The sequence below is a fragment of the Battus philenor genome, unplaced genomic scaffold (assembly GCF_028537555.1).
Source record: "Battus philenor isolate CCGP_79_NKW_IND1 unplaced genomic scaffold, ilBatPhil1.0.hap1 SCAF_3, whole genome shotgun sequence".
NCBI lineage: Eukaryota > Metazoa > Arthropoda > Insecta > Lepidoptera > Papilionidae > Battus > Battus philenor.
This window is the reverse complement of record NW_027181693.1, coordinates 2,836,693-2,852,982: the sequence shown is the minus strand read 5'-3', so window position 1 is coordinate 2,852,982 and position 16,290 is coordinate 2,836,693. Positions and strand designations below refer to the sequence as shown.

Sequence of the window (16,290 nt, the reverse complement as noted above, 5' to 3'; positions counted from 1 at the left end):
TTTCGATCTTTCTATTACAGGGTCACATAATTAATCTTATTTTCATCCGTTAGTCGTTCCACTATAAGTTACAGGCCACCCTCAAAGATATCAATGGAAGGATACACCATAATCGCTACGCTTGGCCGGCGAGTTACCGATCGTACTGTTGTATTATGGTACGCAGAGGACGCTGCTGTCTATCCTCTGGAAACTTGTTTGTGAGCAGTGGCAATCCTATATAATTGATCCACAAAGTGTCATTTATCTAACAATAATTTAAGTGAGGTACATAATAGATAATGTATTGAAATTAAAATTTAGCAGAATGTACACAATTTTATTTTGTATCAAGTACAAAAACTTCGCAAGCCTAGTAAATCCAATTAGTGTCTGGATGTTTTAGATTATTATTAACTTAGTTTTTTTTATTTATAAATAACGTGCACATGATAGGATTCAGTCAAAGTTCAATATAAATTACGATTAATTAATTATAAATTATCTTTACCAGGGGTGGCCAAGCTCATTGATAGTACGGACGCTTTTTAAAATTTGTAATTTTTCGTGAGACGAAATTTAAAACGTTTAAATGCGTAAGGTATCTAACGAAAAATTTAAAAATGTTCTATAAATAGTAATTAAAAAAATTTAAATAATAATCATTTTTATTTATTTCTCATCATAATTCTTTAAAGTTTGTTGAATAACTGGTGACAATACGTTTTAGTAATTTTTTCAAACGATGGTGAGTTAATACTGGCCTGTGTTTGATTTTTACGACATTTTTTATAATGATTAAAAAATGAAAAGGGAGCATCGATACATTCATTGAGAGCCTCAAATAATCCTTCAAAGAGCCGCACGTGGCTCGCAAGCCGCAGGTTGGCCACCTCTGATCTATACACAGCGTGATAGAGTAAACACAAACTGTTATTTTGCACATTTATTTTATAAAGTAATGAATTAAAATGTAATTTAATTAATTTTTGGGTTTTTTGATATTCCCATATTACCATCAGTAATAAGATATTCTAAAGACTATATATGTTTTTTGTAATAAGATTGTGAAATGACATATTGTTTTTACAAATCTCTAACAAAAAGGTTTGCGTACAGTATAGTTGGTATTAAAGTAAAAATAATGAAAAAGCATATACAGGGTGTATAGTTATAGGTGTAAAAGATTTAAAGGGGTAAATCTGTAACACATTTGCAACCAATTAATGTATTGTACACCTTAACGAAATTTCGATAGTTTCTGAAATAACAATTTACGTTACGATAATATAGCATGGAAATGAATTTTCAAAACTTATGTTACTGTATTTAAAAATAATTATTTATTATATACCATCTGTCACAGACTATACTGACAGAAGTTACAAGTCTATCTCATTAAAATAAAAATAATCATTAAAATAATGTAACATATTTCAGATTGATATATTTATACACTATCTATAAGCTGACTGAAAAAAGGTTTATAATATATTCCTAAGAGTGATTCGGTAATGATTGACAAAGTATTTGCGGTGAAAAATATTTATATAAGACCTGCATTTAATACACGATGACTATAAACGAGAAATATTTTCATGTGAAAATTTTTAAATATTAGTTGTCTCCTCTCTTATATTGACTTGATGATTTGATACGATTTTTTCAAAAAATTCTTGTATACTTTGGATAAATTGCTTGTCGTGAGCCTGGCAGTCGAGGATCCCATAATAAGTTGAAATAAATTGAAAACCAAACTAATCGTTGGAATAACTAAACAATAATGAGAACCAAAGAGCCAAGAAAATGACTATCGAAAAAAAAAAATAAGATGAAATTATATAAGACCAGAAAAGTTTCGATGTTATAAAAAACTGTTAGTGATGAGGATTATTTTATATCCATTTATTTTTTAAAATGATTAATCATTAAATTAAAAAGATTTATTATTATATGCAGTCCTGTTGAAACCAATACGAAAGCTAAATCATCAAATTTCAAGTCTTGCTATAGAAGGATCAGAAATAGAAACAGATTGTCTTAAATTTAATGAAATCGTACATATTTTTGTAAAAAATGGTGTTTGTATTAATGTTTCGTGTTATATTGATTGAGGTTATGTAATAAAATCATTTAATATTTTGAACAATGGTATATTTAAAGTTTTATTATTGGCATTTATCCAGACATGAATGAATCATTTCAATACTGAAATAATTATATTAAGTCATACATTTATTTAACATATACAAACAAGAGTTATAAGATGACAAAAATCTCTTTTAATTTATACCTATATGAGTATTATGGCGTCCCATGTGAGAATCACTACAAACTTCGCACTAGATTGCTGTCACTATTAGACACATTCGCTAGATGGTACCGAGGTGCATTATGGTCATGAATGAGGATATACTTATAAGATCGCTTCTTGATCGCGAAATCAATTGATGTTGGATTTATTGCAGTTTGGGTTCTGGTCTAGGTGGTCCATAGGCGGTTGCGTGGCTGGTTGCAACACCTCCGCGGCCGGTGCTGAAGGCATTAGCGATTGCCGTGGCGCCATTCGGTGCTCCTCCAGAGGAACGGCCGCCACCCCATCCGAAGAACATCGGGAAGAAAGCTCCATTGGGCATCCTGGGTGGGTAGTCTTCTTCCTCGTCGTCGTCGTCTACTGGCCTCTTAACCTGCTTCTTCTTGGTCACTCTCTTCTTAGGTGCCGGGGCGAGTTCTTTTACCTCTTTTGGCTCTTCTACTTCTTCGATTTCTGGTTCGGTCAGTTCTGGAACTGCTACTGCTTTTACGGTCGTTGGTACTTCTACCTTCTCAGTGGGGAGAGGGTCAGCGAGCTCGGTGGGTTCAGTGGCGAAAGGTTTTTCAGGAGCCTGTGGGTAGTAGACTTCGTTCTGTTGAGGTGGGGCGTAGGCCTCCGGGGTTGTTTGACGGCGTCTGTCGGGGAGGTAGTACTGGCTGGTCTGGGGTTGGCTCTGCTCTTCTGGTTTGAACATGAAAGCGGCCATGCCGCCGCCGGAGGGAGTGCGTTGGTTGTAATAAGGGTTATAGAATCGGCTCAGTACCATTCCACCGTGAGCGTTGTCGTTTGAACCGTAGGACACTGAGAACACATAAAATATTTGTTGTTAACAGTTAAATTTGAGATGTCCTCATCACAATTTCACATCTTCTAAGATTGTAATGGTAACTATTCTTGTGCTGCCTACATCCAACGACTTATCGCCACCCTTACTATGTCATCGGTTCACCTAGCGGAGTAATTACCCACACCGGTAGGCCTTACCGGCTAATAAGTAATATTTATTATGTATCATAATTTAAAATAATTTATCAAACTATCAATTCACTCTTTGCTGTTTACAATGAGATAAATTGATATTGATAGGGTTAAATTATTTATTATATTCAATTTACTCACATGTGTCCATGTTGCTTCCATAGTAGTGGTATGGGTAAGCGTTGACACCCCAGAGGGCGCAAGCGAGGAGGAGTGCCGCGTATTTCATTTTTCCAAGTTTGCACTGCTGCCCTTAGTCTGCAAGGGAGTTGTACTGTTCGCGGCTGTTGAGTTTGTGCTGATGAGACCCGGGCGTCGCGTTATATAGTCCACACGGCCGGGACTCATTAGGATTCAGCGCACGGACCGTGTCGTGTGCCTGCGCATGTAATATCGCTTCATTTCGGCGCTGTTCTCCACCGTTATTGGAAATTGGACATCCTAGTGAGAGATGGGGAATGCTCAACACGTCGTCTATCTGGCGAACCGTTTGACTTTTTTGTATCGGCTATGTTTATGCGAATTTTACTTGAACTCGATGACTCATATGAGACCGGGAAGTAGAGGTTTGGGCCATACAAAAAAGCCTTTAGTGATTGTTTAAAATAAGTGGCAGAACAAAACAAAAAAAGTGCTTATGGATTGATTTCTATAAACTGCTTTATGATTAAAGAAAAGATTTTGATTTTTTTTTAACTACGGACTCTCTCTTAATTACGGGCATCCCTTTATATTGCTACAGCTTAGCAACGGTAAACGAATACGATATGAGGAAACGGATTATTCCTGAGTCCAAACATGGATATGATTCGTAAGCTTTTCGAAAAGAAGCTTTTGTTCCCGATACACTGAAATTATACTCTGCCGTAATGTAGTATTAATTTGGACAGGAGATAAAAAAGTTTTTTTCTTGTATACCGCCTGTGATATAAAAAAGTAACTGTACTATTTTTAAAACTGTATTCTGTGTTTAATTAACAACCAAGTTATAACTATACCGATTTACATTTTGCTGAAAGATACCTAGCCAAGGAGACATTTGATCGACATGGACATGATATAAATGTTCCGGATATTATAAATATGATTTACTTTTTATAATATTAATGTTCATTTTTTAATTTAATTATATGAAGGCATATAATTACTGTTAAACATACCAAACTTAATCTATAAATTCTTTCGTAAAAATGCTTTGAAGTTTGTAGTTCTTTGCTTGTAGTTCTTTGGTGCTAACCATAAGTTCACTGTTACCATGCATAAAGATGAGTAAAAAAAGGTGATGCGTGAAAGAAAATCAGAACACAGCGAATGGTAGAAAATGAGAAGGAGGTAAAGAGAGTAAAAAAAGGAATTGTGAATAAAGAAAACAGAAAGATTAGAAATATTAAAAGGGGAAAAAATGTTTAATTCGAAATTGTAACATCCTTGCTCCACACAAAGCAGGGAGAACGACATGCCTTCAAAAACGGACGCCATAAAAAATAGAAAAAACAAGGAATGAAACCATAAGGTTTTTACTATATTTCTTAAATTGATTAATATTCGATTTAGATCGATTGTCCTTTTGATTGATATTTTGTCTCAAACAGTCACACTACTTTTCCGTTGTCTCCTATTTATTGCTAACAATATATTATTTTTCCTGCTAATATTTAGAAATTATTTTCCATTTTCGGAATCGTCTTATGCGTCTCCTTGTCTCATTCTTTAACACCAATGAATGCTTTTTAACCTTTCTCTAACTCTGTCTCTATTGAAATTTCATAATTCAGGTGTCATTGCTTACTTTTGTGCAATACATTTTTAGTAAATCTTTCTGATTTAGTATACTCTACTCCATCCGATTCTACAAATTCATCTGCAGACAAAGTTATTGGTCATATCGACATGAGCTTGGCGACTGCAATCCTACGTTTAGCATAAGCAGATTCAGTCAAACCCTTAGTTTATTTATTGGGTAAGGCGCCTAACACGACAATACATTCGGATTGATCGACACCTTTCTTATTCTACCATGCGAGACGGAATAGATAATGTAAGCAGACATCTCAACACTATTTTATTGTTTTCATTTAGTAATGTTTGTTTTTGTAAATAGTTTTACATAGTCCGTAGTTCAAGAGACTTTATTTTTATGTTACATATCGAAGAAATAAAAACGTAGTAACTTAAGAATTGCTCGTTTGAAATGGAAGCGGAGGAAGCATAATTTTCGTACTCGGACTGAAGGGATCTTGAGGGGCAACCAAGAGTTGGTAGATGCAGCGTGACTAGGCCTCTACTAGAGTTAACAGAGATTCGCTGGATGCTAGCAGCGCAAGATCGCTCACCCTGGCAATCTTTGAAGAAGGTTAATGCTTTGCTGTGGGCGTCTATGATGATGAACCAAGAGATATAATTGTTCACCGTAATAAAACAACTTTTCTGATTTCACGAGCAACCACATTTTTGATAATTAATACTTACGTATACAAGCGATGTAAATCAAGTGTACAATTTTGATATCTACTAGTATATTTAATGATGTATTTAAAAACAATAAAATCATTTTGTTAATTGCAGCACTTTTAAGTCATAAATACATGACACTCAACATTTTAAAAACCTAGAAATAATTCAAACATAGAATTCTATCTGACTATGGGTGACTATAATTATGTTTTCGTTTTTAGTGAAATGAGAATAAGAGAATAGGACCTATATTTATCTTTATCAAGCCAGTGTGTCTAAACTTTTTTTTAAGAACCTGCACATCGATGTAACAAAACGTCAAGACTAGATGATTTAAGGTTGAGAGAATATCATATTCTGCTTTTTACCTGTAGGAGAATTAAGACCAGTTTTGTAGTGGACAGGTAGAAAAAAGATATTCGTTTTGATAGGATTTCTGTGCAATTTTCGGTTTTACCGTTTTACCTGACTCTTACAATTTACGGCCGCTAGGGCCGAAAGGTTCTCAGGTGGCGACCAGGAGCCGGTAGACGCTGCGTGAGTAGGCCATCCACTAGGTAGACCTATGACTAAGGGTTGCCGGAAGCCACTTGATGCGAGCAATGCAAGACCTTCTATCGTTGATAACAAGATGATAATAACTTAACTTATATATAATTTATCATATTCAGGTAAAAATAAGTTTACTTAGGGTGATATTTAAATGCTATAAATAAACAAAATGAGAAGCAATGAAAATGCCAACAAGTCTCCAAAGCACTCCACAGGCGACGCAGAATGACAAGGAGGTTCATTCAAGCCAATTTATAAAGCTTACTCGACTTTTAACGTTTTCTTGGAAGTGATACGATACAGCTGCATCGCAATCCTAATGATCTCTGTCAGTGATGTACGATTAACTTGATACATAGCAAGTTCGCGAATGAATGCTTTTGATTTTTTTTAACATTTCTTCTCTGTGCAGGTATAGTATTAAACAAGTTTATGCTAGACCAGTAATTGCGGAAATTTTTTTGCTGATTACAATGTTACTATTAAACATCCTTTTGAGAGAAAGCATGGATGCGTGTATGTTTTGTTTGTGTTCTTGTCTTAAATTTAGTAAATGTTCTTAGAGTTTTCAAAAAATCTATACGCACTCAAATAAAACTTAAACACATCGTACAAACTTGGTGTACATTTTTAATTAAGTTCCCGCATGCAAAATGGAAATCGCCCAAAGTCACGCCGTCAGTGACATCGTGGGCGTACGTACTTCTTGAAATCTCGATACTAGATAACATTCGAGACACGCACACTCGTCCGTGCGTCGCATATGCTTGCCCATCTAAAACCGGTGCAATAAAAATAAGTTTTGAACATACGAAGATAATGAGCGACAATAAGGATCCTCAATAAATCGCTGCCTCGACGATTGCCAATTTGCTATGTTAAATAACAATTAACTCTATTTCTGTATCGAATTTAATTACCGCCATTTTGAAAAATATGCGGACTCCTACGTATTCATTTCAGTCGTAGTACCTCCACTGGTGACAATAGATTTCCCATAGAGACGGTTGGATGCGGCCACGACCCAGCGTCTCCCAATAATCTTAATAAGGTCGTCTGTCCACTTATTGGGAGGACGTTCTACATTGCGTTTGCTGGTTGGTATTCTCCATTCTAGAATATTAAGGCACCAGTAGCCAACCGACCGATTGCTTAATTTTTTAAAAATACTGGCAACTTGTTCGCCAGTATTACTCTTATGTTTGAAGACAGTTAAAAATATTGCAATTAAAAACTACACTTACGATTTATTTATGTTCTGTACTCTATTCATTATAGTATGTAGACACATAAACATACTGTAAATTTTAATGCATTAACTATTTTTTAAGAAATTGCAAGTAGAATATTTGATTATAAATTTATTTAGAAAGTTCATATGAGTGGATACTTAAAAAATGCAATTCGGTCTTTTCTTATTAAATTTTATTTTTGTTTTAGTAAAGATTATTTTTTCTTTGCTTTGGGTTCATGACTTTTGATTAGGCCTTTTTCGACCTACGTATTGAAAAAGTGCTTTAAATTTATTTCTTTCGATATGAATTTGTAGACCACATTTTTATGTATAATTAGGATTTTTTTTTTGCTTTTGATTATTTTTAAAAAGTCTACTGTCATGGTCGTAACTCATAAATAAATCTTTATAATAAGTATAAAATATTATTATAATAATATTTATGGTTATGATGGAATTATGAAAATTATCAACAATTTTAATCGTTTTGTTCTTTAACGACTTTAAATACTTTTTTTGTTTTAAGAGAAGTCGAGCTTAAATAAAAAAATCTCTTGTTTATTTTGTATTATTAAGTTATTTATGAGACCAGGGTAACCATATTGACTATGGTATAGTGAAAGAGATATTCAAAACTCATTATTTGACTATTTGTGTACGTCATATCTCTTTTTAGTAGAAAGTAAATTTTTTTCTAATATAGAAAAATTTTGATTTAATTCGAATTCTTTGTTAAAGATATTTTTAAACAAAAAAATTAATAAGGTTATATGTAAATAATCTTAAACCGCCAGTAGCAAGTTTTATTCAATGTTTTATTTCAATATTTACGTAATTATTTTAAATAAAACACATGCTAATGAACATTCCGGCGGTCTTCTGGCATCGTGGCGAATAATCTGTTAACGACCAAGTTGATTACTGTTAAATATTAATAGCAGTGTACATCGTCTCGTCTTACATACGAACTGAATAATTATAAAAGCAACCACATGTCAAACAGTAGCGGCTACTGATTTGACCCGCGAATCGTTGGAATCGAAAAATTAATTTAGTATGGCGAACACGATGGCGATGCCTGGGCGTCCGTTTGGACCGGTGCCTCTCCTCTCCCGATACAATCAGCGTAGACCACATAAACTGGACTAAATGGTCATAACAGTCAAATTTGTGAACGCGCACGTCGTACGTACTGCCGGAAACGTTCCGCGCATTAGTATGGCCGGCGGTGCCGACTGATTCACGCAGATGTTCCACACTGGCTCCGATATTATCACGTCTTTAGGATTTATCCCACACACAATGTACTGATTACGTCGTAGAGTCTATCACTGTTGTCTCTTCTGTTACTCTTGCCGCGTTACGTTTGATACTATAATGTTTTTACAATATTTTTTACCGTTTTTATACACATACCATTTGTATAAATAACATAGCTAAATGTGTTGCCAGCACAAAAACTCTAAAAAACTCTAGAAATTAGCTTTTCGCGAAGACCCGAAGGAGGTTAATAATGAAAGAAAATCATCAAAAATGCAAATTAATTATTGAAGTGATATGTTTACATATCACTTCAATAATTAATTTGCATTTTATATGGTAGCGTGGATCACAAACACATATGCCGGGACAAGCTATTTAAAATAGCACAGCGCGAGGGAAGACCGCGTGGAGATCTCTGACCAGGAGATACCGCGGTCCCCCGTATAGCGCAGAGGGCGATCACCGGGGAGTTTTTAGTGGGTAGGAATTCCACATAACCCTGTCCTCCCCACTGAGGCAGGGCATTTTGAACATCCGGAAGATTTCCCCCCCAAAACAAACAAAAAATCCGACTTATAGCCGATCCGACTCTGGCTTAAATTTTAATTAAGCAAGCAAGGGATTTTTCAATAAAATCGAAACAGGAATGACGAGATGCATAGACGTACGAAAAGAAATATAGGCTATATAGGGTACAGAACAGAAAGTTTTGTGCTTTAAGGGTCTGAACAGAAGTCCACGGACCGGCCAGCGTAGAGAAGAACGTTCTCCCACAAGCTGGACTGATAACTTTGTTAAGCTTCTCACTTCCAACCGGTCCAAGTGGAAATTTATGGGTTGGGATTATATCCCTGTAGATTTTCTAACGCTGAAATATTGATGATGACATATTAACTTATTATTAATATCGTTCAGGTCTTTTCAAATTTTGGAAATAAGTTGTTTTATTACCTTTGCAATTCTTTGATTCTTTCGCTAATTAGTCTATATGCATCATAGAGAAATAAGCTTACATCATTTGCCTTGTACGTGTATCTTACACGTTTGTATTATCGTTGATAATTACATACAGACTTGTTTATTTTGAATCTGACTCTCTCTATGGTATAAAACAATTTTGTTTAACATCGTGAGAATATAAATTTATTTATGACGTAAGAATATTCTATTCATGTGAATGAATAGGCCTCGGATTCGAACGCAATAAATTCAGTACAGTGACTTTTACGTTCTGTTTCTAGGAGGAAGGTTCGGTTTGTCATGCAGGGTTACCTCGCATCTGTCACTAATGTACAATACATTAAAAATATTTTCCGTTCGCCGACGGAATATGCATTATTTCTAGGAGACAGTCGTATCAAGGAAAATCTCTCCCAACCGAACGCGTGGAGCTAAGCGCACGTCGAAGTAATAAATTTGTACCACTTGATAAAATCTAATGGCTGATAAAATAATTTTGAAGAGCATCGTATTGTTAAAATTGAACACGAGCATGTGTATCGGGGAAAAAAAAAACAAATTCTAGTGTAACCAGCGTATTTTGTGCGCAATCATTTACGGCATCGGAATTATAATTTTCACTGTTAAAATACAAATGTTTCCTTGGAAATGATACATAGAGATCGCATCAATATTATTCATAGTCCACGCCACTCTCTTTTTACTATACAAGCACTATCATATTCAGAATAATACGTAATTACATAAGATTACTGCTTTCGAAGTATAACGGGTTTTTATTGATGATGAACATCATATTTAATGGAATCAGGCGTTACCTTGCGGAAGTCCATCCTAAGTAAGAAAAGGACCAATATTTAGCCACTTCCGCACATGCAGTGGTAGTCGTGCAACAAAGTGCACCGCCCGCATCTTCAGGTGTTATGTGTAACATAACTCGGTGTAACATAACTCCTGAAGATGCCCCGTGGAGGGGTGAAACACGTGTTGAGTGATTTGACGGTGACAGTTGTGTAATTCGCATTGTTAGCCGCATACGCATTTATCAGCGGACTGGCGGGCGGTGCACTTTGTTGCACGACTACTACTGCATATGCGGAAGTGGCTAAAAATTGGTCCTTTTCTTACTTAGGATGAACATCATAATTTCAGGCATAGAACGACTCTGCTGAACAGAAGCTTGCAAGCAAGCAAGACTTGTTGGATTGGCATCCAACATCTTTCAGTAACCGTTACAAGTTTGTCAGACATTGTAGTTGGTCGTCCTAGTTGCGCTTACCGTTCCATTGTGTCCATTCCGCCTACTGCTATTTAAACTTGCCAATCTATTGAGCTATCTAGGTTACATTCGTTCGTCTTCGAATCCTATAGTTTCTGATCTCTTGTTAACTCATGGTTTCTGTTAACTAAATGTAGAGACAACAAATCCGATATTCTACTCGATTGAAGATTCGAAATAACTTGTAGCCTATTTGTAAATTTGTCTTGAGTCAGTTTTATAACAGATATAGATACCAATGGCATTTTAAAAGAACGTCGCCTCATGTTACGTTTCCAAAGAAACTCACAAACCTAGTTTGAAATAATTTGTGTAAACAAAAGGATCGTTATACTTTAACGTACGTAAGAAAAGAAGCTACGCATTTTTCCCAGGGTCCTTACAAGTATTTACAATTTTATTCCTCGCAACACCATAGCGGAGACGTTTTATCGCTATTATGTTTATTTAAGTCGCAATAAATGTACATTCCCGACGGTTTATTACCGCTTTGGCGCGTTTTGTGTTTCCCTTTGGTTCTGTAACAATTCCGCGCGTTGCATATATTTACGCCGGCAGACATTTCGACTGCGATACGCGCGTCTGATGCGACGATACCGCGGCCAGATGGCACGATAACCGCAGGACTCGCGTTACAGTGCAAGGACCTCTTAAATCTTAACCGTTAACCTCGTATGTCTAATAGACAGCCACCCAGTTTGGTGAATTTAAAAATTTATGTTGGAGTGTTTATACATATATTAAATTTGTACGTGTATGACTAATTTTAATAAACCAACTTTTGTTACATCAGATAATTTTCCGTTAGTTGATATATGCGTGTATAATGAAGGTTTATATGCCCTCTCTACAAAATGTAGTATTGTGGTAGTTGACAATTAACTGCCTTTCGTCTTGGTATAAAATATTCATAGAGGTTTATTTATTATCAATTTACATTTCTCCTTAGTTAATATTCTTTATTCTACATTCTAGAACTATATACATAGTTGCATAATAATACAGAAAAAAGTACAAAAGGCGGTCTTATCGCACGAAGCAATTTCTTCCAGACAACCATATCTCTTATTTATAAATATAAATACCACATTAATATTTAACTTGCTTACTTCGAAATAAGTATCTACAGGTAATTGGCCATGTTTTAAAATATTTAATATCATCTATCACTTAATAATTTTCAACATTTCTCAAGAAGATTCGAACTATCTGATTTTCATGTACACGAACGTAATACGTTCATAAATAAGTCAAAATATTATATTCCATCATTGCTTTATGTTGTCCTTAAAAATACTGATAAACATTCGCCGCATCACCATGACCTAATAACATCCTTCTTATCATCGTCATCATCAACGTTTCAGCCGTAGAACGACATTGCTGGACTTTGGGCTTCATCATAGATTTCCAATAGAACCAGAAGCGATATGCATCCAGTACCTTCCGACGACCTTAACAAGGTCATCCGTTCGTCTTGTGGGCGCATCTTTTACTCAGAAAGTTAGTGCTCTAAACCAAAGCAACCGGAGCGGAACATATCCAGAGAAACCTCCCGACCATAACGGAGTACTTTGGAGAGGCGTCAAGGACATAGTTCCAAGACGCCGTACACCGCCCGGATCATCTGGTGGCCCAAACGACCAATTACATACCAGTAAACAAACCGACTATAAAAAAGCGCCGACCACGCCACGCATTACTAGACCAAGACGCACCGATCATGAAAGGAGGGGAGACCACCCAAGACAAGTCACCTACAAAGTGACTCGATACGCCCAAGCAAGAGGGCCCACCGAAAAGAAGACACCAAGAAGAAGAGGAACACCTGGACAATTAACGTCGAGCAGCGGCGGAGACAACGGCAACGCGCCGAGGACTACGTAGGGCATCGACGAGCCAGGAGGTGTAATTAGTTGATGAGTTCGATAAAGCTGCCAAGGCTAACATTTGGTCCAACGATTCAGAGTAAAAAGCCTAGCTGTCATCTGTTTTACGCGCTATGTACCTGACCACTGCCACTTTAAGTTGACGTTATAACAAATATTTTATTTATTTTTAATAGAGCGTAAGCATTATTAAACTAATAAACCCTGTTGGTCGTTTTATTAATTAAAATGAATCATCAAACTATAGCCTAATTTTTAAATGATGGAATAAATTTTGGGTGACAAATGTCCCGTGTCATTTCCCACGGGCAACTTTCCAGTAGTCCCACTGCGTCAAAGCACGAAGTGCGTATTACCTGTCACTGAATGCCTATTGAATGCATATTCTCCTTGACGTCATTGTATAATTTAAAATATTCAGAATATTCGGTTGACATAACGATGCGTTTATGTTATCACGTATTATTTAAATTAAGAGTTTTATTCAAATCGTTTATAAGAAACATGAAATTGAAGTAGTATTCAACATTTTGATTTGATATTTTTTATAAATTTATTTCAACATGCAACATGCAACATTCAACATTCAACAGCATCTCAAAACCTAGTCCTGGTTTGTGCGGATACTAGATTTAGAACCAAATAAACTAGTACGCAATTTAAATACGTTTCCAACCGTTTTTTTGTAATATACAATATAATGAATATTACAAGGGTAATCTGTTAGCGAATAATCAAATCAACATGGCCGAACACATCAAAAAAATAAAAATATTGGCGTTCCAATGATTTGTCGAATAAGTACCATAGCCGTATGCTTGTCTCTAAAATAATTAATATATGGCGCACCCTTTTTAAAAATCAATGGTTTCAGAAGTAATAATCAAGGTTATGAAAAAGCGTTCGAGTTTTGAAAAATTCGAATTTCTATATACTATAACGAATTATTGTTTACTATCTGATTTATACTAATAAAAATTATTGGCCTGTCATAAACCATTACAAAAAATGAATGAATGTTATATTTTTGGACTGATTATTTTAAACAGTAATTCTAATAATTAGGTGTAAAAACTTTAAGACTTTTTCTTCAAATGACCTTTTTCAGATTTTACACCCATAAACAATCACCCTGTACAATGCGTAAATGCTGCTGATTGGGAATTGGTGTAACGTATTTAAAACTTTTTTACTAACAAATGAGCATAGAAGGTTTAATGCTTTTCCACCTATAATCAATTACTCTCAATGTCCTATACATCGAAAATGTTAAATATACGAAAAATACATCGTCAAAGAAAATGACTTCAGTTTCATGATATTGGAAGAGATTTTCTGTTTAAGACATTCTTAGATGCATTAAGTGGAAGGCGGTAGCAAGTTTGTATAACTGCGCTGTAGTGCAGTTCGGGTAGCAGTATGTAAACGATTTCGTTCCACGTGCGACGAACAATACGCACGAAAATAAAAAAAAATAATCCTCAACTACTCGTAGACAAATCGGACATTTTCCTGTTCTTTGTATTCCCCAGTTGCAGTATTAACATCGCCCGAGCCGCGACTACGTGTCTAAATTCACGATAGATGTTTTTATTTACAGATTCCAGATCGTTATAATTCCTTTTGTTATATGAAGGTACACAAAGGATATCCTGTGATATAATACTCACGTACGAACTCGTTGCAACCTCATTAACCTATGTCAATAGTCTGCATTGCAACGAGCGCGGAATCCTCAATGCCTGTCGCCTGTCTAAGTCATTTGCATCGATGAACCGTAGAAGGAAAATGAGTTGTAAAACACTCACATTGCCCGTTTCGATTTATTAACACGTGTCTAATTAACTGCTGGTTGAAATAATTTTAATTTTAATTAATTTAAATTAATAGTTACATTCAAACGTCTACGCCTCTTTATTTACTTTCTAATTCGCTAACAGCGATAACACAGTGATTAAAGACTGGTTTACAATCTTAGCTGTCAGATACTATTCTTGAAAGATACACATTTATGATGAATTAAACAAGTGAAAGAACGGAGACAAAATATCATTATTAAACCAGCTTATCCTGGGGCTACATATCCACCTCGAACAGTCTAATGTCTTGTTTAAAGCTCAGCGGTTTGGTTTATAACAGTTACTCTACGAGGAACTTTCGTGGGCAGTTCAAGGCGGCTGCACTGGGGCCAATAAGCCTTTGCATTAAAGAGCAGGTGTAATGCGGAGCAGATGTGGAAGCATCTACCTCTAATTCCATATAGCATTCTCCCACTATAAAGCGATGATGGTTAAAAATAGTGAGTGTGGTTGATGCAAGCTCGATATAACTCGTTCAACTCACTTGCTTCATGTAAGAAAACACATTACCAGAAGCATTACATATTTACCGATATGTTCTGATTTTGCTTAATTGGATTTCATTTCGCAAGTTTTATCTACAAAAAGTCTGTGCCTCAAAAGTAATTCTTGAGTTTCTAATAACAAATATCCCATACCAAAAGTTATAATACAAAGGCGTTTAACTGTGTGTTCTTATGTTTGTCAATACATTTTTCAGTCCACTCATAGAGAACTCTACTTTTATCTTCTATTGCCGTTATCGGCATAAGACTGAACGACTGCCCTTGCGTTTTATTAACATACGTTCATCACTTTCAAGCTTTTTATTTTACTACCAATCAAATCAACCTGTCGGGTATAGAAAAAAAATAATGCTGTCAAAATCGTAGTTTTTTGACAATCACCAATTTTGGTATCGCGATTTTTCCATGACATTTGTATTATCTTGTTTACCGTTTTATGGTTGCGTGAAAAAAAAAAAACATTCTGTCACGTTTTTGAAATCGACTTCACGTGAATTTACTAAAATAACGTTGTTTGCAACAGGTGTTAAAGCACTTCGTTACCGGGTACCCGGGCCTTGGTATGATTGAAACAGAATTTGCATCAATTTGGTATTTCGCATGCGTACGATCACAATTATCCACGTGAATATTGCCTAGAGTTGAATTAGTACATTATGCATTGGTATGCAAAATACTTGTTCGATTTTGTGTTTTAGAATACATGAAGTTATTGGATTAAAATAGAATTTACATTATTCATATTAAATTATACAATTGCGCAGAATCTTCATGTTTACGTTTTATTAAAAAAAAAAAACATTTTAAATCAAACGTTATTCTCCTGGCTTGATAAATAAAATAATTTATATTAATTTATATTAGTTGCGAAAAAATTGACATAGATGAAGGAGACTAACCGACATTGCTCAGCGGATTAGCAAGTTGAAGTGAGTGAATGGGCAGGACATAGTGCTAAGTAAGTAAGAATAGATGGCTGCTCGGATCTTGAGGTTCCAGGATGGAGAGCTTGGACCAAGAGAA

At 35.4% G+C, this 16,290-nt stretch overlaps 1 protein-coding gene across 1 annotated transcript; it reads right to left on the bottom strand.

Moving 5' to 3' along the window:
- Positions 1-2,152: 2,152 nt before the first annotated feature.
- LOC137926854 (WASH complex subunit 2) lies at positions 2,153-3,557 on the bottom strand. The gene is made up of 2 exons (XM_068770576.1): positions 3,413-3,557; positions 2,153-3,094 (listed from the first exon to the last, which is right to left on the bottom strand). Exons 1-2 carry the CDS (start codon positions 3,498-3,500, stop codon positions 2,439-2,441), a joined length of 744 nt encoding a protein of 247 aa, XP_068626677.1. The 5' UTR covers positions 3,501-3,557; the 3' UTR covers positions 2,153-2,438.
- Between the last annotated feature and the right edge of the window lie 12,733 nt (positions 3,558-16,290).

Bases quoted from the DNA above. Each gene is read 5' to 3' on its own strand.
- LOC137926854 (XM_068770576.1), bottom strand. From the start codon at position 3,500: ATGAAATACGCGGCACTCCTCCTCGCTTGCGCCCTCTGGGGTGTCAAC. The intron at 3,095-3,412 runs GTGAGTAAATTG...ATGTGTTCTCAG, and splicing joins TGGAAGCAACATGGACACAT to TGTCCTACGGTTCAAACGAC.